General features: G+C 36.6%; 1 protein-coding gene across 2 annotated transcripts in view; it reads left to right on the forward strand.

Annotated features, from left to right (window-relative positions):
• The window catches only part of ANOS1 (anosmin 1), a 133,939-nt gene extending 116,531 nt beyond the window's left edge, over nucleotides 1-17,408 (forward strand). For both annotated transcript variants that reach the window (XM_027640856.1, XM_027640867.1), the window contains 5 exons: nucleotides 5,664-5,758; nucleotides 7,950-8,121; nucleotides 9,566-9,786; nucleotides 12,023-12,164; nucleotides 13,009-17,408. In XM_027640856.1, the coding sequence (XP_027496657.1) occupies nucleotides 5,664-5,758; nucleotides 7,950-8,121; nucleotides 9,566-9,786; nucleotides 12,023-12,164; nucleotides 13,009-13,067 (689 nt within the window). In that variant the 3' untranslated portion in view covers nucleotides 13,068-17,408. The remainder of the gene's footprint in view (nucleotides 1-5,663; nucleotides 5,759-7,949; nucleotides 8,122-9,565; nucleotides 9,787-12,022; nucleotides 12,165-13,008) is intronic.
• The last annotated feature ends 4,935 nt before the right edge of the window (nucleotides 17,409-22,343 follow it).

Consider the following 22,343-nt stretch of genomic DNA (forward strand, 5'->3'; position numbering starts at 1 on the left):
TGCTTTGTTGAATCAGGGCCAGAGTGTTCAGAAGCTTGTAAGATCAATCCCCCCTGCCCCACTGTGAGAAGCAAAACAAAAAACGTATGGCCAGTCAGAAAAAATCATTGTAGTTTGCTATATGAAATATCAGATCTAACAAAATATAATGAATCTAAAGGTTTAGCTGCACACAGAACAAGTTGTTTCAATAATTTTCTTACTAAATAGTTTCACAGATATTTCAGGGTCCTCATGGTATTCTGTTTGAAGGAATGTTAGCTTTGAATGAAGACAGCAGGTTTTCATATAGCTAATTATCTTCCAAGCTTTGATAACAACTCATTTTGACATACAGTTAGCATACTAATTATATGTATGTATTTTGGAGGAGTCAGTTGGCTGAGGTATCTTGAAAAAAGATACAGAACACCTTTTTTTTTACTGAAATATGCATTTCACACCTGCTAGTTATTTCTATAAATTAATACTTTAATTTAAAAATGGCATGTAAAGACATATAAGTATGTCTTATTTTATAATATTTACTGTAAAAATACCTTTTATTCTAATGGGAAAATCTATCAGACACTGCATATTAATTACTTTAAATCCTGTCATGATGCAGAAATCAACTTGATGTTGCTGTGTTTATTGATGCCAGACATTTTTATTGTAATTGCACCTTAATTTGAGGTGCTGTTGTTGAACGTATCTGCTATGAAATCTTGTTTGCCAGCAAATCCCTTTCTAATATGTTTTTGTAATTTGGTACCTGCATAATAGTGCTGTCACAGCTGGTATTAATTGGCATTTTTGTACCAAATGGTAGAGACATACATCAGAATAATTTACAAGAGCTGAAATACTTTTACGACATACACTGTTATCATTATCACCACTTGACGGGGTGGAACAGAGGTAAGGAACCATGAAGTGCTTTGCCTAAAGACCTCCAGCAAACCAGCTGCAGTTCTCAAAACAGTCTGCTGCAATCTTCTTGCTGTGGATCACAGGAATATAAAGACATAAATACCTCTTAAATCTGTATACCTGGTCTCCTGGAGTGACAGTACGTCTGTATTGGTGGTGTTGGGCTGCATGAACAAATTTCACTGCTGTTATGCCCATGCTATGCAGGTTTTTTAGCTACAAAACAGACTTCAGTTCCTCGTGACTGTGAAGTTGGCACCCTCCTGGAACAGTAATTGCAATATAAAGCAAATAAAGTATTTGAGGCCGAGAAAGCAGCTGTTTGCAGTAGCATGGTAAAAAAAAAGAAACCGCATTAGAAGAAATTATTCATATGGCTGGCAGTAATGTATATGTACAAAACAGAAATGTTGGCAAAGATGAGGGAAAGAGATCATGTTTAAAATTTAGTTTATTTTCAATAGACTGTAGAACCATTTAAACCAGAAATTCCGTCTAGGAAAAGTTGCAGTTACCTGGAATTGTGTTGGGTTATTTTTCCGAATGATTCTCAGAGCTTTAAATTCTGGGAGATTATGAGATTTAGCAAGTGTAGAATGTAGGCCTAGGGTATTCCTAGTAACCATCGTGCAGCCATGGCTTAGGCTTTGTTCCAGTACTTGGTACTTATCAATTTAAGATGCTTAAATTGTGCATAATAACCTGAACTTTTCCAAGTGGCGAACAGATGTATTAGGCATTGGCATTAACAGGATTTTGAGCTATTTTTACAGCTTGAGGCTACAGAATAAATGCACATTTTCAACTCACAAAAAATTTAAATGTATTGTTTTATTTTTATTAAAAGGGAACTAAAGAGTTTAAATTGGGGAGGGGGAGAAAATAGAAAATTTGGTGAAGAATATCTTTCTAAACACAATTGATAGAGAGCTTTGTGGAGAGTCTTGTGAAAATAAAGGCAGTTTTGGTCAAATTAAAAAAAAACACATGCGTTAAAGCATCCCCTGATCCATACGTTTCTAATTAGGATTTAAGATTTCTGTCCAACAAAGTTAGCTGCATACCTTTGTTGAGCAAAAGAGGTAAGTGCATGTGATGTTTGTATAGAAATGTTTTCTTAAGCCTAGGAACTCATTTTATACTTTAGAAAATTTACTTTAAAAATCACAATCAAAGTAATTAGTAGCAACTATTAGTTTATCTGAAAAGATTAGTTATGTGCAACTGTTTTATAGATCTAAAAATCTTTAGCTTCGGGAGCTGGAGATCATTTCCATGTCATTATCATTAAGAGATTTTCAAAGTAATTGTCCTGAATTGTCTTTTTTTTTCCCACTTTACATAAATTTAAAATAAAAGTAATTATTTGAATAAGCTATCTGCTGTTCTTACTTAAGTCTGTTGACTAATTTCACAAGCTTAGAGCTGCTCAGATGAGTGCTAGTACTTATTATGTACTTCAAGTTCAGTGTTGCTATACAAATATTTTGAGTTCTGGAAAATACAAATGCTTACTGTTTGTGCAAGCATCACTTTTTTAATGTCAAATGATAGACTTTCTAACCATGAGAACAGTGAAGTTACCAAGCTTTATAAAGACTGCTAATTGGAAGTATAGAATCAAGAAAACTCCAAACTAGTAAGAAGGAGATTGATTATATACAAAAAGGCCTTATACTGTGACATCTGAAATATCAGGGAAGCAGTCTGAAGGAGTCTGGCAGTTTCTTGTCAGTGTTATGTACCTATTCCAGAAGGGATAGCAGAGCTTTCTTGTAAAACTGTCCAAAATAAGTCCTGTTAGGTAATGAATATTCTGTTAATATTAACTACTCAAATGACTTTTCAGAAAAAGATGTGGCTGTTTGCTCAATGTATTAATTTTAGCTGGACTTAATTTGGTGGCAGTGGCTGGCATTCGTCTAGACTGCAGCTTGAATGGCTTTTCTAGTACCTATCCCTGAGTTTGTAAAAGACAACTAAAACGAAAAATCTAAGTAAAATTATAGTAGTGATCTCACCAGGAGTGTATTGCCGAAAGGAGGGCTGGGAGAAGCTTTTCTTTTGTGTTTGTTGTAAATACAAAATCAGCTATATAGTGTTTCATAAAACTTGAGAACCATGAGCTGTATGAGCACCTTTAAAAAACAAGTGCATATTTTCATAATTTTTTAAAATTCTCTCATTGTGGCCTTTTAGATACTTCCATGCATTTTGTCTCCTTTTCCTTTTAAAAATATTAAAGATAATTTCTTTTGTCATTTAATATGCATACTACATGCATGCACATACATTTTCAGTTTTTCAGGCTTCCTGTGTATCTTCGAGGTTTTTTAAATAACAGACATTATAAAGGTGGAAGTGAGAATCAAAGGAGTTTTAATCTTGAAAGTAAAAGTTCAGGGAAGTCATAAAGCCCTGTTCTGATGAAATGTTTTGGATCAGCTTAGCACCAGTTAAGCATCAGCTCCAACTGTCATTATGCCTTCCAGTTTATAACAGCTGATATACTTGTATATATGTATGCAAAAACCTTTTTCAGATAACTTTTAATTGCATACTCACTGAAAAGAAAAAAAAGTCCTCTATTTTCAGTATAGGTTGTTATCAGAATACCAGATGTGAGCACTATCAAATCTAAGATCCGTTTGTTCAAATAAAATTCTGAGATTGTTTATTGAAAACCTTCATCCTACATTTACAGTACAAATTACAAATTTACAGTTAATAGGCTTTTTTAAATGTATTTCTGCTTTTCTGTCTCAGAGAAGTTATCAGAAACCACAGCTGTTTACAAATGGTCTAGTAAGGGTTTGCTAATGCAGAAAAGGAAAAGTAGAAAGGAAGAAAAGAGCCACCTGAGAGCAGAAACTCACATAATGAATGGAGATGGACCTACCACATAATCAAATAGAATTCTGCTGTGGCAGTAGCTGAAAATAACAAATATTTTTTCCTGTCCCTGGCAGTGTTCAAGGCCAGGTTGGATGGGGTCATTGAGCAACCTGGTCTAGTGGGAGGTGTCCCTGCACGTGGCAGGGGAGTTGGAAATAGATGATCCTTAAAGTCCCTTCCAACCCAAACAGTTATATGATTCTATGATTCTATCTTGAATTACTTTTCAGAACAGAGTCCTAGTAAATTTCTGCAGCAATATATCTGAATGCTGAGCTGTTGTAAGGTCTTGATGCTTGGAATTTGTCTTTCCGCAGTTACCCATGTAGTGATATTCAGTAACCTACTTCAGATATGTGTTTTATCCTATTCTTGATCGATGGATAATTACAAGGCTTGGATAAATCTCTACCAAAAAGAGAGTGATTTATTTATAGATTGCAAGTGAAAATTATTACAAATGAAAATAGCCATTTTGTAGCTTTGCAAAGAGCAGCCCAGCCATGCAGGTAGTTTAAAATAATCATAGAACCATAGAATGGTTAGGGTCAGAAGGGACCTTATGGATCATCTAGAAGATGATGGACAATAGTTGAGTGAACTGGAAGAGATAAAATCAGATGAAACCAACTTGGAAATGCACTGTGAGTTTATGCCTCCATCCAATAGGCACATCAAGTGTGAAGGCCCAGCAATGAAGAGACAAGAAAAGCACATCCATTTCTTTATTTATTTTAAGTGGGAGGGAACAATCACAAAGCAGGACATTATTTTTTATAGATTTCTTTTTGAAAGAAATATTGTTTCTAAAGAAATCACTCATATAATTAGCATACCTGTTGTTACGAAGAGAGCTACTACAAAAATCTATTTCATTGAGCCATTTCAGCTAGTTTCATACACTACTTATTTTCTCTGTAGTTTACAATCTTTCCCTTCTGCATCTAAATTGCTCATAGCAGTCTAATGCCAGATCAGCCCTTAAGGCGTCAAAGATATTTGTTTTCCCTCCTGAAACCCACAATCAGGCACTTGGCATTAGTGGCTATGTCATACCAAGCTAATTAATAACAGACATAATTTTGCATCCCCTGTATAAAGATAGAGAATGAAATCCAGAAAAATGTCAGAAACTATTTGGACTACCTAATGAGTTTTTCTTCTTTTGTTAATTCTTTATTGCTCTTTGTTTTGCTTCCTTATTCAAGCATTATTAGACAAAAAGCTAGAAGAGCTGGAAATAAGTTGAAAGCTTAACCTATTGATACTGCGGCAAGTTTTGGCATTGATTTAAATGCGAGTAAACTCAAGCCTTCAGTATTAGTCCTAAGAGTCAAGACTAGAATTTTATTTGGACAGATACTGAACAAATTTTATGGTATATTCTGAAAGGTGAAAACTCAGGAATTTACAGGCATTTTAGCATATCTTCAGGCACAGACTTTTCAAGCAGTGCCAGGCAGCAGTATTGCAATGCTCTGACAATATAGAGTCAGGCAGTTGTCACAAAGTCATTCCCATTATTTGCAGGATGATTAGAAGTAGTAGCATTGAGATTATTCTTTTAATAATCAGTTCAAATTCTTGATTTTTAAAGAAAATGTAAGCAGTATATGCTAACATACCTGAAAATGCCATTTCACTGTTTTTAAATTTATCTCCATTAGCTGATACAAAGTTTAAATTACTTTAGTATATAATATTTTCTCCATTATATAAAGGTTTCTTAGGTACAGGTGAGTATGTACCATACTTACAACTCCTTCTATATTCATCCAGGGAAACCAGAAAAGTTGCAATGGTGAAAGCATATTTATAATATATGTCTTTTCCTCTCCTCTTTTTATATCATTTAGATATCAGCATGAATCAATTCCAAGTCCACTGGTTACTGGAGTCCTGTGCACACAATGATACCAAAGGACTTAAGAAAGTAACAGAGCTGACTTATGTAAGTCTCCATTCAGCCTTCTGCTTGACTCTGAATAGCTTCTAAGCAGCATGAGAAAGGATGGTTCTGTATCATAACACAGTATGCTTAATACCTTGCTTCACAGATAAGTAAGGATCTTTCTTTTTTATGTTCCTCTTTGGCAAAAGATAAAAATTGTGCATCTAGACTGTTTGGGGTTGTCTGGTTTTTTAAATCCATACAAAACTAAAATTTTTTGTTGTTGTCGTTATTCAGAAAATGAGACCTGGCAAACTTCTTAACTAAGTACTTATGCGTTTCTACAGCAATAAACATGGAGCTTTATCTGAAATTAGTAATGTAGGACTCTAGCACAATGCAAATACTGAAAAGTAATGATAGTAATTGATAAACTAGGTTTTCTTTTAGAGATGTAGGTGAGTTTCACGACCCTGGGGAGAATAATAGATATAAGAAAAAAAGGACTGTAGGTGAGAAATATAAGATATTAAATCTGGAAGTCAGGCAGATATCAGATAAGAAGAAAAGCTCCATGTAAGTACATGTCAGCCCAAATATATATTGCATGGCAGTTCTTTGTTCTCAATTTGTTGGCAACCTAGTGTTATGTGTTTCTGTAACACGTTATTTGAACAACATAGTAATGTGATTGGTGCATCACAGTTGATTTAGTGGGTTATGGAGAGTGGACAAAATCACAGTTCACCTTTCCTTCTTACCCTTCTTACCTTTCCTTCTACCACATCAGTTATGGGGAGTTAATGACATGTAAAAGTAGAGTAAATCAAAAGACATAATTTCTCACGCAGGGTGATGTTAGCTCATAACACTTAATGCTTCATGGGGTTAGCATAGCAGAAGTTAGAGGTGGATTTAAAAAATGATGTAATGTTATGATGCTCATTCCCAATATTTCGAGATATGCACATTGGAGATAAGAGAAAGTTAACATTTAAGAAGTTTGTTTCCACTAGAGGTCAGGAAAGACTGTTCATACATCTGTCCAAGTGCATTGTGGGATTAATTAATTTATTTCCTTTCAATCATTTTGTGATAATTCATCCAAACTACTTTGGGAAGCTGTTTCTTTTGAGAAAAAATAATTGAAAGCAAACAGAAGAGGGTGGATACTACAAAAGGTTTAGTACTGGGTATGTATAGGTCAAGGAGGGTAAAACCCTTAAGCTTTCAGTGTTGAGCATTTAGGCCTTGCCACAATAAATAAAAATAGCCCTGTCACAATTTTAAGGAGACATGAAGCCTGTTGGAGCACTCTCCCAGCAGGAGGAAGGCAGGGAGTCAAGTCCATTCTCAGCCTGATCCCTATGTCCCATCAAAAATGACCTTCCAGGTGAAGGTTAGATGCAAATCCAGTTTGTAATTAGAAAAAACAGGGACTTATGCAGAAGAGCACGGGAATTAGTCATTCTGAAGGGTATTAAAGACTTAAAAGGTAGTGAAAGTCTTTTGACCTTAGCCAGTAAGGTATTATTGGACATTTTCCCAGGAAAAAATCCAACCAAACCAGCATTTTTTTTTTCCCGTACATGATTTGTGCTAAAGCTTTCAGACTGTGATTTTCAAAAGTACTTCAAACAACCGTAAGAATTTGTCAGGACACTTACACTTTGTGTAGAGTTTTCTCCTTCACTCATTGTCCTTAAACGGAGACTTGTGGTTTGTAGTTTAGCTGTGGAGCTTTTCTTCCTGATAAGAATATAGAAGTAGTTAATGTACTGAAGTGGAAAAAAATGCATCCATAATGCCATGCTGAACTTTGAACGTGCTTTTAAAAAGTTAAACATAGATGAAACCTGTCATTTACAGCAGCTTAACTTACATTTATTTAATTCAATTAGCATTTATATCTCACATTTCTACCCCCACTACCATCACTGAGAGAGACTGTTCTAAATATTAGAAGCCAGTTGCTTTGATGCAGCATGATGAAGGAACTGTGTAGAATTGAAGGACATATTCGAATACCATGCTAATATACTTTACTACTGAAAATAATCATAACATTGGCAATGTTTGCTTTCTTCTCTAAGTAAAAACCACGTTGGCATGTGTTAAGCATACCAGGAAAATATTATTTTGGAGAAAAGTTTTCATCTTTTGCCAGTCTTATTCCTCAGTTTCTTCTTTTTTTTTTTTTTCCCTAGAGCTCTGTTTCCAGCATGTGATTTTTTTGTTTTTCTTATTGTAGGAAAACTACATTATTCTGAAGGACCTGTCATTTTCATGCAAATACAAAGTAACTGTTCTGCCTGCAAAATCTAAAGGGCGTTTTAAGGCTGAGAGCACTTTCTTTGTTACCCCCCCTTGCTCTGCATTTAAAGAAAAGAAGCACAAACACATTCGTTGTCCTGTTGAAGGAGGTAAGGCATAATCTGGATAACTAGTCAAATAGTTCCAAATGCATTTATAATCACCAAAAGAGAGTCTTTAAAAGCAATTCTAAAACAGGAAATGAAAGATTCAGAACAAATAGAAATATAACCAATGCTTATGTGAAAAATCAACTGAAATACAGAGCAGTATTGATTTGGGCTAGTATATTACTGTTTTGTCAATTTAGTGTAATTTTATTGGATATTTTAATAAATATTTGATGACACTTGTTATGACACAGTTTTTATTTTTGTAAGGAATAACAGTTTCCCAGTTATATGTATTGTAATGATGGATGATAATTGTAAACATAATTCATAGAATCATAGAGTCATAGAATCAGACTGGTTAGAAAGGACCTCTGAGATCATCAAGTCCAACCCTTGATCCACTACCACCACAGTTGCTAGACCATGGCACTAAGTGCCACGTCCAGCCTCTTCTTAAAAACCTCCAGGGACGGAGAATCCACCACTTCCCTGGGCAGCCCATTCCAGTGGCTGATTACCCTCTCTGTAAAAAATTTCTTTCTAATAATAATTATGCTGGCATGACCTATCATTTCAATATTTTGGTGCTGATATAAGCTGCTTTTTCAGTTTGTTTTTGTTAAGGTTAATTCTACTCTCAAATAACAAATACAGGCATTCATACCTTTTATGACATTATCACAATGTACAGCTAGAGGGTTATGGAAATTGCAGAATTATGGAGATATTGGTTGGAGAGGACTTCTGGGGTCAGCCAGCCCTAGGTCAGGTCAGCTATGGCTATGCATTGCCAAGACTGGATACCTTTCTCTTTGGTTAGAGGGTAGCCTGATTATGTTGAACCCCTACTGTTCCCAAGGGTACCCTCATGCTCCATGAGTCACCCAGAGTCCTGCTGGCCACCACTAACATTTCCTTACCACCCCTCCTGACAGTTTCCAGCAGTACAGCTTTCCTGGGCAACTACAACTCAGGTGTATCTTTCCCATAGTCAAAGTGCTGCTATTAACTTGTACTACAGTTTTAGAGCATGAATTTTACTTTTTGGCTGAATTATGGAATTCTATGCTATCCTGTGGGTTTTCTTGTGGTCCCAAAACTCAGTTGGAGCTCAGGTATTCTGAAATATGAGGAGCGGGAGGATGGCTGCCTGTGAATGAGGCACTTAGATCTTTACATGCCATAGGCTTTCCTTGCTGTACCTGCAGCTGATAGCATTTGATATGAAGTTTGAATTTGGCCCAAAATGCCAGTGGAATTTATCAAAGATAGGCTTTGGTTAACACTGAAAATGTGATGCCAGAAAACTGACTGGATCCTGTCAGTAATAGAAACACCAAAAAGAGATCTCTGGCTGACCTTGATTTGTGAAATTAAGTGAATGTTATTGAAGATTATCTCTCAAAGTTTAGCTTATCTTTTTTGCTTTCCAAATTTGTAGTGCCAGTTCTACCCAAAGTGTTGGCCAAACCCGAGAATCTATCTGCATCTTTCATTGTTCAGGAAGGTAACATCACTGGTCATTTTTCCTGGAAGATATCTAAGGCAGACCTTCACCAGCCCATGACAGGGTTTCAAGTCACTTGGGCAGAAGTGACCACGGAAAGCCGGCAGAACAGTTTACCCAACAGCATCATTTCGCAGTCACAGATACTGCCAGCAGTAAGTTGTTTGTTACCTTTTGCTAGTGGCTTTATAAGTGTGTGTGTGTGTGTGTATGTGCTCACTTTTAGTGTTTAGTGGTGACGCAGATGTCAAACACTCTAGCTCTACAAGCAAGTTGGAGCAGGAAGTGCTTAATTTTTCCTCCTTGGTGGAGATACAAAGTATAGCTACTCTTCTTGATGACAAGTCAAACATTTTGGTGTGCACAATTTTCAAATTGGCAATCGTCGTCTGACAAGTGCCTGAAAGGAGGAAGAGATCATCTGTGTAGCAATAGATAGTTTTTATTTTCTTTTCATGATCAAGCTGTTCAACTTGGTCAGTTTTACTAATTATTTGGTGTCCCTGTTGATGAATTTAAAAGAATTTTCTCTTCCTTTGAGTCGCTCATTACTCTAAGAAAAATAAAAACCACTTCCCCCTCCACCAATATGCACCATTTTCTGATGGACAAATAATGTTAAGGAGAAGTAGATTTCACTGTTTTTTGACAGTGTTAGCATTAAAAATTTTATTTCTTCCCCCTATTTTGTTCAAGATGGTCTTTGCTATTTAAGTTCCTCCTCTGGCAGAGGCAGGTGAAGAGACCTTCATTCAAACTCTACTGCCAGCTCTGCCAGAGTAAACAGACCATGAGATGTTAATTTTCACTTTGGTTTTCATCTTTGTTTTTTAGGAGCAGGTGTATGTTTTATTTAGAATTTCTATTTCTTTTCGTAGACCTTTGATTCAGTTAGATCCGAAATATATATGAAGTTTTATTTAAAACATTCCTTTTCATTGTGTTGGGTTTCAGTTTTTTATCTGTTTTCCTCTAGTTTCACTACTGGAGAGCCTGGGGATTCCTTTAATTGTCTATCACTATGTCTATCTGTCTATTTATGGCACACGGTTAGCTTGCAGAAAACTGTTCTGAGTTGAAACAGTATTTTCTACCTCTCAGAAAGCACCAAAATGTAGGGTATTTTATGGTGATGGACATTCATTCTGACTGAAAATGTGGCATTTACGCAACCAGGGCTGAAATGCACAGGTCTTGACTGCTGGAGGAGCACCTGAATGAGCAGAGTGTGTGTATGAGTGCAATGTATGTACTCTTCTCTCTTTTTCTTACCCTTTCAGTATTTATACGAGGTGGAAGAGCTTCAACAAGGTCTATTAATGGCAGTCCCCTCTCAGAATACGTGCTAATTTGCCAGTAAAACTACACATTTCCCCCCACTTTTTCTCTCTGTCCTTTCCCCTTTACTTTCTGCTGTGGCAGTAACAGCAAATTATCGGTTATTCCCGCGGCTCACTTTGGTTTCCCCACATGGCGCAGGTACAGTGCCAACCAGAATAACTTGTCCTGCAAATTCCTGGCCAGCCCAGCCTGGCAGGTCACAGGAGCACACTGTGCCTGCACTGTCTGGCTTCACTGCTCTAACTGTCCCCTTCCTGGGACTGGGCCTTTTCAGCTTGGAATAAGATGAGTGATTTCTAACACCTCACTACAGGTGATGTTTTGATTTATAGTTTGGATTTTGATTTAGATGAATAGCTTCTGATTCTGTAATACCTGTCAGTCTTTAGCCATCTGAGACGTTCTGTGAAATCATTCTGAAATTTTGCACAGGTCTAAGTGACCATGAAAGGTATGGATTAGTGAAAAGTGAGTCTGTCATGCCAGAAATAGCCTTAAAAAGACAAATTCTTGCGGTGTAATTGGGACAAATCTGAAATCAGTGTGATCACTCTTTTTTTCACTAGCCACAGAAGGGGCTCCAGGCCAGCCACTGGTACTAATTGGTACTAATTTTGGATCTGCATATGAATTCTACTAATTGGTACTAATTACCAATTAGTAGAATTCATATGCAGATCCAAAATAAAAACAAGTTTATGTAATGAACATGTTTGTTACAAAGAATGTTTAGAAGTTACATTCTACTCATCTTTTAGTGGTGAGCACACCGTCCACTTTCTGCAACAATCTCTTGAACAATTTGGACCTTCTAGACATGAAACTGTAATATTATGGTGAAAGAGTCTGTTCAAAGGGAATGGCAAGCAAAAAATTCAAACCCTCTCAACAATGTGATGCATATGTTAAATCCTTTTAACGGAATTCTAAGAAAGTGATTTGTGGGTGCTGAGAGTGATAGAACCTGTTTAAACCACTGATGTGGCGAATAGAGCAACCATGTTTTATTTTTAGATGCTCTGAGAATTAAAGTGATTTATTTAATTTTAGGATCATTATGTACTCACTGTGCCCAATCTGAGGCCATCAATGCTGTACCGCTTGGAAGTTCAAGTGCTGACGACTGGTGGGGAAGGGCCAGCTACAATTAAATCGTTCCGAACACCTGACCTTCCTCCCTTTTCACCCCACAGTAAGTACTACACTGTTCTGACATGTGGTGACGTTGCAAAAACTTCAATCCTCCACATGTAAACAGATTTTCAAGTCTTAGAGTCTTTATTGATTCCAGTAGCATTCCATAAACTTAAGATGTGGGGAAAATACTGGGTTTTATCCATCAGTAATGATGGAAGCAAATGTAGTCTTTCAGTCTCACTCAGTTTCTGTGGTCTGACCATTTGCCATTCATTCAACCACAGCTGGTTCACAGAATCACAGGGCAGGTGTTTGAATGGGTCGTTGCAGTCGCGGGGCTGTGTGATCAGCTTGAGGTTATCTGGAGTCACCAAAACTGCCGGGCAGGCCTGGGGTGTTTTTGGTCTGATAAATGCACACGTCCCTGGGGGTCAGAGCTCGCCTTTGGCTTATGCTTGTAGCACTTGGGATTCAAAGTTGGTCTGTCCTCCAGGTGCTACCTAGGCCTGGCATTTCTTAGCTTTCAAGATTAGATTTTTCTAGGTTTGCTCAGTACAGCATGGCTAGAGCCTGATCATATTTCTAAAGCAGTGCAAATCTCTTAATGCCCATTTCCAGCACTTTACATGTTTCTGAAAAGTGCAGCTCAGTGTTGAGAAGCCAAGTAAAAAATGTAATTAATTAGTTCAAGACTCATCTACTTGAATCTTTCTGTCCTTTCACAGCCCCACTAAAGTTCTCTGGACTGAACATGCACACAGTTGTCAGCACAGGTATTTCACTTACAAGCTGAAGGACTGCAAACTGAAGGTCTCACAAAGCCTTTTAAGTATGGATAAATGTTGGCATTACATATACAGGGCTTGATATGTGCGTATTTTCCTGTTCTTTTTGTTTAGGACCTCATCTGAAGCAACATCATGCACATCACTACAAACCACCCCCTGAGAAATATTAGGCTGTTTCAGATACAAATAACTGAGCAGAAAAAACTGAGCTCCCAAATGAGGTCTGGGAAAAGGCATATCTGTAATAGCAATGAACCCAGTTTTCCAATGGAAGTGACCATCCTGTACGACTGTATCTACTTCTCTGTAGTTTATTCATGAAAAAGTATATTTGCACCATGACCAGGATGAATCATACAGCAAGTATCACTTCATTACCACCACGGTTCAACAAACTGAAGATTGCATCCATCTCAACACCTGTGAGAAAATTAGAAGTGTGTTCATTATAACATTTTCATATTCTATGTTTAAAGTAGGTTGAAACAGTGCAGTGTATACAGCTTTTTCTCTTAGTGAATTCAATGTTAATATTTGCAAGGTAGTCCTGTGATGTATACATAATTTTGAAAGAGGCCAGCTTCTCATCAGTGGATTTAAATGATCTATTTTACTTAAAGCCCTGCCTGTCACCAGTTTAAGCCCTATTGTATTTTGCTATTAAATAAGATCTTCATATATCTGAAATAAGGACATGAGTAAAATAAATACCAGTAGCAGTAACCCCAAAGTATCCAGTATTTAATAACTGCAGTGTCACCATGGAGGAGGAGGATGATATGTTTGTATATCCATCTGGCCTAAAGTGGTAATGTTCTATCACATAGATCTTCTATTAATATAGTTAATAGAGGATATACAGGGTAGATATACCATTGTATAGAAACAAATGGCGATTAATATAATTGTTTAAAGTTGGTGGCAATGAATGCAAGTAATTGATAGGTCCTGGAAGAATGACTTTTAAAATCCAGTTTACATTTTTTTGATATATAATATTTCAGGATATAATATTATCTTGAAAAAACCCACAAGTTTTCTAGTTAAAAATCTGAATAGTTAACGTTAACATTTTAGAAACTGAAATTCTGAGGCACATTTATTATTCAAGTAGCTGTAGAGCTACTTTTTGGCTTTGAATTTTGATGCACATATTTCTTTTCCCTGTGGAACTTTAGAACAGAAGGATGGATGTATTTGCTCTATTTTGCTGTTCTGCTTACAGAAAGAATTATGTGACAATATTCTGGCATATGGAAAACATTGGCTTATAGTTTATTTGAATGCATTTTTCAAATTTAGACAGAAGGGTGCCCTTTTTAACCATACGGGAATTCATATTGCCTTATTGTGCAATATAAACTGTCTAGAGTAATTTGTCACACAGAGAAACATATCTCAATAGTAAACAGAAACTGCTTGGATTTATTATTGAGAGGGTGGAAAGTATCTGCCAATAAACATCCATACAAATACCTGTAATCAGCGTTTAATGTTCAGGATGTTCAAAGCGGTCCTGCATTCTTTGGCACCGTTTCCACTGCTCCCTGAATCATCACATACCTCAGACACTCGAGTCCAACTTGACAAAGTGGCCACCTTTTCTACCAGCAAATTCTGTGGACTCACCTGTGCTTCATATTTATCTGAGATATTCAGTGAGAGGAGCTCAGACATTAGTGGTAAATAGATTTTCCTTCTCTCCATAACAAACTGCTTTGTGGAAGAAAATAAATACATACCTGAAAGTGAGGATCAGAGCTATGTTTGTTATAGTAGAATATTCACAAAATACTCAGTTTGTCTATACTGAAGTTTATAACTTTTTGTTTCCTGTGGATTAGTACCAGAAGGAAACAGTATTAATTTCTGATCACTTGCTCATCTCAGTTTTTCTACATTTCTACCTTTGGTTTTAAAGGGCTCTTTTCCATTCTCTTTCTATTTTACTGCTTATCTTTTTTGATATTCACTTAGTGACCAAGAACTTTGCCATAAATTTTTTATTGCTACATGGTTTGGGCCTTTAGCAGTAATTTAAAAATGTTAAAGGCTATGGTGCTTTTTAATTCCTTCTTCTGTTATTGTGTCATCTCCCAAAATACATTAGCAAATAAACAGATGAACACTTCTTCAAAAAAATCTGTAGAATAAAGGTTTATTTTCAGTTTTGGCAGAAGACCAGAGTCTGAGGGATTTTTGTCAGGATGGAAATGTTTCATATGTTTAAGTCTTTATAAAGAAAATAAAATTTGAATTGGACTGGTGGGCAGCACTGCTTCCACATTTGGATTGCACAGGGCGTAGATGAGTCTAGAAGTGATCTTCCTGGTATTTGCTGGATCAGCAGGATCAGGGAAAGTAATTACCTCAGGCTTCTCTGAAGAATTCTGTCCAAACCTTTCAATCACAGTCTGTTCTAGTTGTGCTGGATCAAATCTGCAGTGACTTGATTAGTGTTAATGAAATTACATTTCATTCGTACTGACATGGTAAAGCATGGAACAGGAATGTTGGTCTTAATTACAATGATACCAAATCTGGATTGGATATAAACAGGAATTTAGGAGCCCTGAGTCATCACACCCTTAGACTCAGTTGCTGAGGGAAAGCTTCATCCCTCCAAAATGAATCAAAATGGTCACTGTTTGCTAATGCCAGTCTCTCTGAAGCATTCATCTTTTCAAAGTAACAATATGCTTTTGGAGAATATCAAGAGGCTTTCCCTTTTGAAGTAGATTAATCAAAAAAAATTGATAAAGTAAAAATATACTGAACAAATGTATTATACAGAGCCCACTAAGATGTAAAATATTTTTTCCTTCTACAAATGATCTTATCAATTCACCTTTCAAATCACCCTCCAAATCAAACCCAAAAAGTACTAAGTCAACAAAGCTCATGAATGGATGTTAAATTTCAAACCGTGATTTCTTGATTATTTTTTTAATTTAGCAGTACAGATTTGAAGTTTTTAGTGCCTAATTCTAGAGTCATGTTTGCTGAATCAGACAGGATATCGTCCTAATTTACTAAACCACATTAGACATTTAATTCAGCAATAGAATTGCAGTTTGCTACTTGATTCACTAGTTAAAGATTAATTTTCTCTAATGATGTTGTGTGATACAGAGCTAATATTGGGATTATATTAGAGATATTGGGATGTTTTTAGATACTCTGCACCTTTACACTAATGTATTATTTGTTATGTACGATTCTGATGGATTTGTCAGTTGACTTCAGATGCATTTTGTTTATTTCTTAAAGAAGAATTATAAGATTATGCTATTTTTGCTAACTGCTTTGTGAAGTGGATTTTTCTGTTTGTTTGTTTATTGGTGATTTTTGTTTAAGAAGGAAAATGGCTTGTTCTTGTTATATCTTTTTTGACCATTTTTTAATTGTTTATAGAGCAGGAGAGAATAAGACAGAACTTGTGCTGTTGTAATCCATGCATATCATCTTGAATATTCATTAGGAATATAGCACATAGGTGAAAATAAGAAGTCTGATTTCTGGAATGCTGAACATCTTCGATTTAATGGCTTCAGCAAGAGCTAAGGACATGGTGTGGCAATGATAACATTAACATTAATATTTGACGTGGTCACACACAAAGTCAAAGAAATGCTCATTGCTAATGTGAATGGGAACTTTACCCTTGGGATTAGCAGAACTGTATAGAAACCTTAATACTGAGTCAATTTATTCCACAGTAGTTTCATTTCCATGCTCCCAACTGGAGTCAGGGAGAGTTTCAAATGAGCAGGTCCTGATTTAGGAAGGTATACAGAAGACAAAACTTCCATATGCACAAAAGACCCCAGTGGAATGGAAATAAACCTGTGCAGCTAAGAATGAGCTTTAGTGATGCTTCAAATCAAGCATGGATGTCAAAGTTTGCTTGAATACTCTCTTAAATCTGGGCCTTGTAGAACAACATGAGGGAACCAGACAGTTCTAAATTCTGTGTGCAACACCATAAAAATTTTTATTTTTCTTTGTGTATATGTAAATGTCATTGTGATATTGAGTTATTTATTAATTCATTTTCTTATACCATGTGCCAAGTATGTTCCTACCCTTTTGATCAGTACCTGTGAAGATCAATACTAAAAATAATGTTATGCAAACTTGTGCATTTTAACCAGGAATATAATGCTAATAAGCTGTTGCATGTAGTTTTAAATAATAAAGAAAACCCTTTATTTAAAAAAATGTAAATGAATACCTGCAGATGTTGATGATTATATATGGGTTTGCATGCCAAAACTCATTGTTCAGTTGTGGGCATGAAATGTAACGACTGTATTACCTCTACTGAATATATTAGTAAGGTACAATTTACAAAGTAATCAACAGAGCTCTATATGTAAAATTTTTCCTTTTTAGTTAATTATATTGTAGTAGCGGTAACAGAACTACTTCTCTGTTACCCAAATTGGCTGTAGAAATTATGTTTCTATAACAGTCATTTAAAGTCAATATTTATTTATGTCTGTAATACACAAAAGATCAGTCTTATGTGTTTGTCCTGTTATTTAGAGAAAAAAATACACTTCTTGTAAAAACAATTTGTAAAAAAATGTAAATAGAGTCTGATTTCTTTTACTCACTATTTTCATGTTTAGAATTTGTACATACTGTTTAGGTAATAAACTATCCTACATCTTAATATTGCTACATTATCTCCTCCATACAGAATTTGGAGGGTTTTTTTTCCTTGAAGACATAGAACCATCTAAGAAAAATTGTTGTCGTGCCAAGTACCTTTGCTTCATCTAAATTTCATTGTGTATGAAGTCATACCATTTTATCCACTTTACTGCAGCATTTTATTTTCTTTAGATAGTAATCAAAATAATCTGAAAATAACTTTAGATGTCATTGGAATTATTTACATTGAAAACCAATACTGAAAGTAAAAAGTCAGACATAAGAGCTTCTCTTTTGCCTGTTTTAATTCGATAGTTCACACTGAAGATTTGTTAATCCTTTTGTTATGCTGACTTAAATTAATTAAGTTGTTGGATCTATGCCAGTGGCCTGATCCCGCAAATCAAGATTTTCATGATTTAAACTCATGGTGAAAGCTATGTGTGCACCAGATTTGGAGTATTTTCTATTTTAAAGTGCAGTATCCCATGATTTAAATTCTGTATTTTTAGTAAATATAAATATCCATCTTAGTACAAACACTTAACTGTTTCAAATTGTCAGATAGCTTTTGTTTGGGGATGCGTCTTTGGGTTACCTGGCTTACCTAATAAACATTTAGATTTTGTTAACTTGATCATAAACTCCAAAATTTCCTGGTACTTCTTTCTCATTAGAATAACTGCTTACATTTTGGGGTTTGGTTTTCCTTTTACATAAATGGATAATATTTATAAAAACTCATATAGAAAAATTGCTCTACAAGTTGGACTATTTCAATGATATTTGCCATTATGGTTCAGTAAACCCAAACAAGAATGATATATCACATGAACGGGTGACTAGGTAAGTTGTCATAATAATTGGTTGAAGTGTTCTATACACTTAATTCAAAATAGCCATTCATTCTTTCTTTCCATAACTTCAAATAAATATTTTATTCAACATTGGATTAAAAGACACAATGACTGGATGATGAAAACCACATGAAATAAAGCAAATTTTGTGTATATTGAACAGTATTGATTATTCTGGGTTTGGGTTTTGTGACTTGTGCTTCTGTACAACTTGGCTTTTTTGCATCTAAACCCAGAATACACTCAAAAGGTTCCACTTCATAAAAAAAAAAATAATCCAGTGAAAGCTTTTTGCGGTACAAAAAAACAAAACACAAAAGAAAACAAAACAAAACCTGCAAAACACCCACCCTCTATATTTCTGCTTTTTTGTTACAGGTATTGTATTGTCATTGTCTGAATCTCTGCCAGCCTCCTTGAGGAAGGCCTTGGGGCCAAAGCACTGACTGTTAGCCTATTGGTGGCAATTCAGCACCTGTGAGGATAAAGAAATCACCAGGTAGAACAATGAGAATGTCAGCTTTGAAATAGAGCCAATGTGCGAGAAACAAACTGTTGTGTCCCCTTTGGATTGTGCCAAATATCCTTCCTGCTACTCAAGGTGCTGGCAAGAGCGTAGATTAATATTTAATATATGCCTTGCTCTAAGCATTTGCTGAGAGTGCTGTGTGGCACAGAAACTAAAGAATTTATGAATGCTTTCTGTGCCCACTTCCTCACCTGTGATGGTGATTTATTCATGTTACTTAATAATAAACTGCATTCAGAAGGTCTATTTCTTCTCAGTGGAAGATCAACTTTGGAAATGGTGGACTGTCATTTTTCAGGTGAGCTAGGCAAATATGCTACACACAAATTTTTCTTTATATTTGTGTGCAGATATATTTGTACAGCAAATAGTTTGCTTCTCTGTTTCACAAGCTGTCCAGGAATATATGGTGCAATAGGTTCAAAATTGCCAAAGCTTAAAAGTAACTCTGAGTTTGCTGATTAGTAATGATTAGTCAACATATTTTTCATAATTTTATAATTTTATTTAGAAAATATTGCCTGATTTAAATGATTCGGACTGAAGAGCTGTTAGTAGATGTTGATAGGCTGGAATTTCCATGCTGTCATTTCTATGTAAGTCAAAGGTAGAGGAGGAAGACTGGGGACAAAAGAGTATAGGTGGTACAAAAAGAAGCTGATCATCTGGTTTATTCATTTCTTTGCTGACATCAGCTTCTAGTATTAGTTCCAGTATTAGTAGCTATCTGCAAACATTCAAATTAATATTTTCAGTTTCTGAGATGTGCTGCAATACTTGCTTGAAATACAAATATTTCAGACTTTCAGTGAACATACCTGAGTTACAGTTAGACTGTAACTCATAAAACAGGAATTTACAAGAAAAAAATCCTGATGAGTGCTAATTGTTCTCTCAGAGCACTTAGGGACAACTGTTCTTGGTGTTTATTGAATCATATCTGTAGACAAAGCAGATCCACATGCATTTTTTCATGCTTTGAGGGAAATACCTCTAATTTGCTAAAGGTGCTTCAGGAATGACTGAGTTATCCTAACACTGTAATGATGCACTACTGGATAAGCCTTGTCGTGGTTTGAGAGCCCCAAAATCTAATTCCCAAGTCCAAGCCCCCCCTCCCACAACTCAGAGCAGTGTGAGATGGGTTTTCCAGTCACTACACGAGACTCAATATGGGGGGAAAGGGAAATATATTACAATGACTATACAGATAAATATTACAATACATCACATACATAATCTTAACTATCTCTCCTATGATAAATCAGTATTTGCAATGGATCAATCTCTTCTCCCTTCAATAAAAGTCCAGAAGGGAAAAGGAAAGATCCTTTCCACTCTCAGAGCAGCAGTCTCTCTAGGGCAATAGTCTCCCTTCCTCCATGCAGCAGCTGTAGCTGGATCTCTTTTCATTTCACATGGGGGGGGGGTCTCCAAGCCCCTCTCGGCCCTTCGACTCCAGGTGAGGGTCTTTCTCTTCCATGGGCTGTGTTCACTGAGACAAAGGTCACTTCATCACGTCATATCACGAAGTGCAGGAGTCTTCGTGACGTTCCCTATCTTCAGGGGATTCAAGCTCCCGTGCTCTGTCTCAAAACTGCTAGCAGCAGCGGAGTTGGGGGGGGAGGAGCCCTCTTCCGCATTCCGTTTGGCCGTCCCAGTCCAGCTCCAGGACACCTGAGCTTCTCAGCTCTCTCTCTGCAGTGCATGCTGCATTTTAGGACTTCCATCAAGTGGGAGTCCACCACCCCTCCTCTCTAGGAGGGGTCTCCAAGGAGTTTGGGGAGTTTATTTCAGTTCTTACCCAAACTCTCGCCTCTCTCTGTAGAGCTTAGTCCTTCTCTGTCTCCATCAGACATTTCCCTGTGTCTCTCTTCCTTGGCTGCAATGCCAGCTTTACTGCTTCTTCAGTTCTTATCTCTTGGCTTTCAGCCATAGCCTCCGTTCACTGCTGTTTCTGTCGCTGCTTCTGCTGCTGCTCACAGTGGAGAAAAATCCCCCAGCTCTTAGCTACAGATACTTAACCCAGTCTAACACTGTTCCAAGTCCCTGTAGCCCCCCAGCCTGGGGCTGGGGGGGGGGCCAGCCTCTGGTAGGGCTCTGGGCCCCTTCTCCTCATGGCCTCAGAACATGGCCACCTCTCCAACAACTACTACCACATCACCTTCTTTTCTGGTCTGCTTGTGATATGTTTATATTTTGCAGGAGTGCTGATTGGGTCAACCTCAAGAGAGGCACCACCCCCCTTGGGGATTGCCACTTTTTATAACTCCAGGGGGAAAACATTTTTCCCCCACCACAACTCTGTATTTTCTTCATTTATCTGAAGATTTATATGAAGATTGTGTTAATTTCCCTCATCTTCTTTCCTGAACTTGAAGGGTTTTTTGTTTTACATTACAGTGGATCTCTGTTCATCACTTGTGTTGTAAGGAACTTGTCTCAGTTATTATTCTTAGTCATCCATGGCACACTGAAAGCAAAACTGAATGAATTGGGATTCATGTGATATTGTACCATATTAATATTCAATTAATTGTTCAATATTAAATTGACAGATGCAGTGGCCCATGTATGTTGCCTCTTTTGCATGCCATGAGTTGTTGGTTTGAGGAGCTGCAGCTACCCAAATCAGTCCTCCTTGATCAGGTAGCATATTACTCTTAGCAGGTGTGGCAGGATGCTCTGCCTTAGAATGGAGTAAAACAACTCGAACAATGCCCTGTTTGCAAAGATACCAATGGTAAATGAAGAAGGGGGCTCATGCTGCTTTTTGTGTTGAATAATACTGAAACCAGCCTGACTCATCAATCCCAAAGTTAAACGTCCTGATAATGAGATGAAGATGTGGTAGACCTGGTATCATATCCAGAGAAAGTATCAATCTGTGAAATATGTTATTAGTGTGTCATAGGAGTCAAAAAATACCTCTGTAATGTTTGGAGGCCTTTAGCTGCAGCATTTCAGTGAGTCTGGACATCTTGGAATACTGCAGTTATTTATTAACATTGTATTACTCTTGACACATTTTAATGCTGTCAAGAAACATATATGGCTTAGCTAAGTGTTGACTAGCATCAACTCTGTAAGGTCACACTACACAATCAGTTTAGTAATGACTGCTGCTTTGGTGTTTGCCATGTTCTTTAGCCAGATAAGCAAAAAGAATGGCAAAAATGCATAAGCAAAAGGCATGAAATAAGATCTCTTGTTTCATGATTTTAGACCATTATTGCCAGATTTAAAGCAAGCTTCTTCCAATTGCATTTAATCTCCTCCTCAATGACTGTGATGTAGTTAGGCATTTCAGTGTTTGGAATCTTTATAATGCTGAGTTTGTTGGATGCACGCACCCTCCCTGTGTCGCTGGGATAGACTTTGTGCTGACCAAGGCAATTTAT

The sequence above is a fragment of the Corapipo altera genome, unplaced genomic scaffold, assembly GCF_003945725.1.
Source record: "Corapipo altera isolate COAL_440 unplaced genomic scaffold, ASM394572v1 0, whole genome shotgun sequence".
In the NCBI taxonomy this organism is placed as follows: Eukaryota; Metazoa; Chordata; class Aves; order Passeriformes; family Pipridae; genus Corapipo; species Corapipo altera.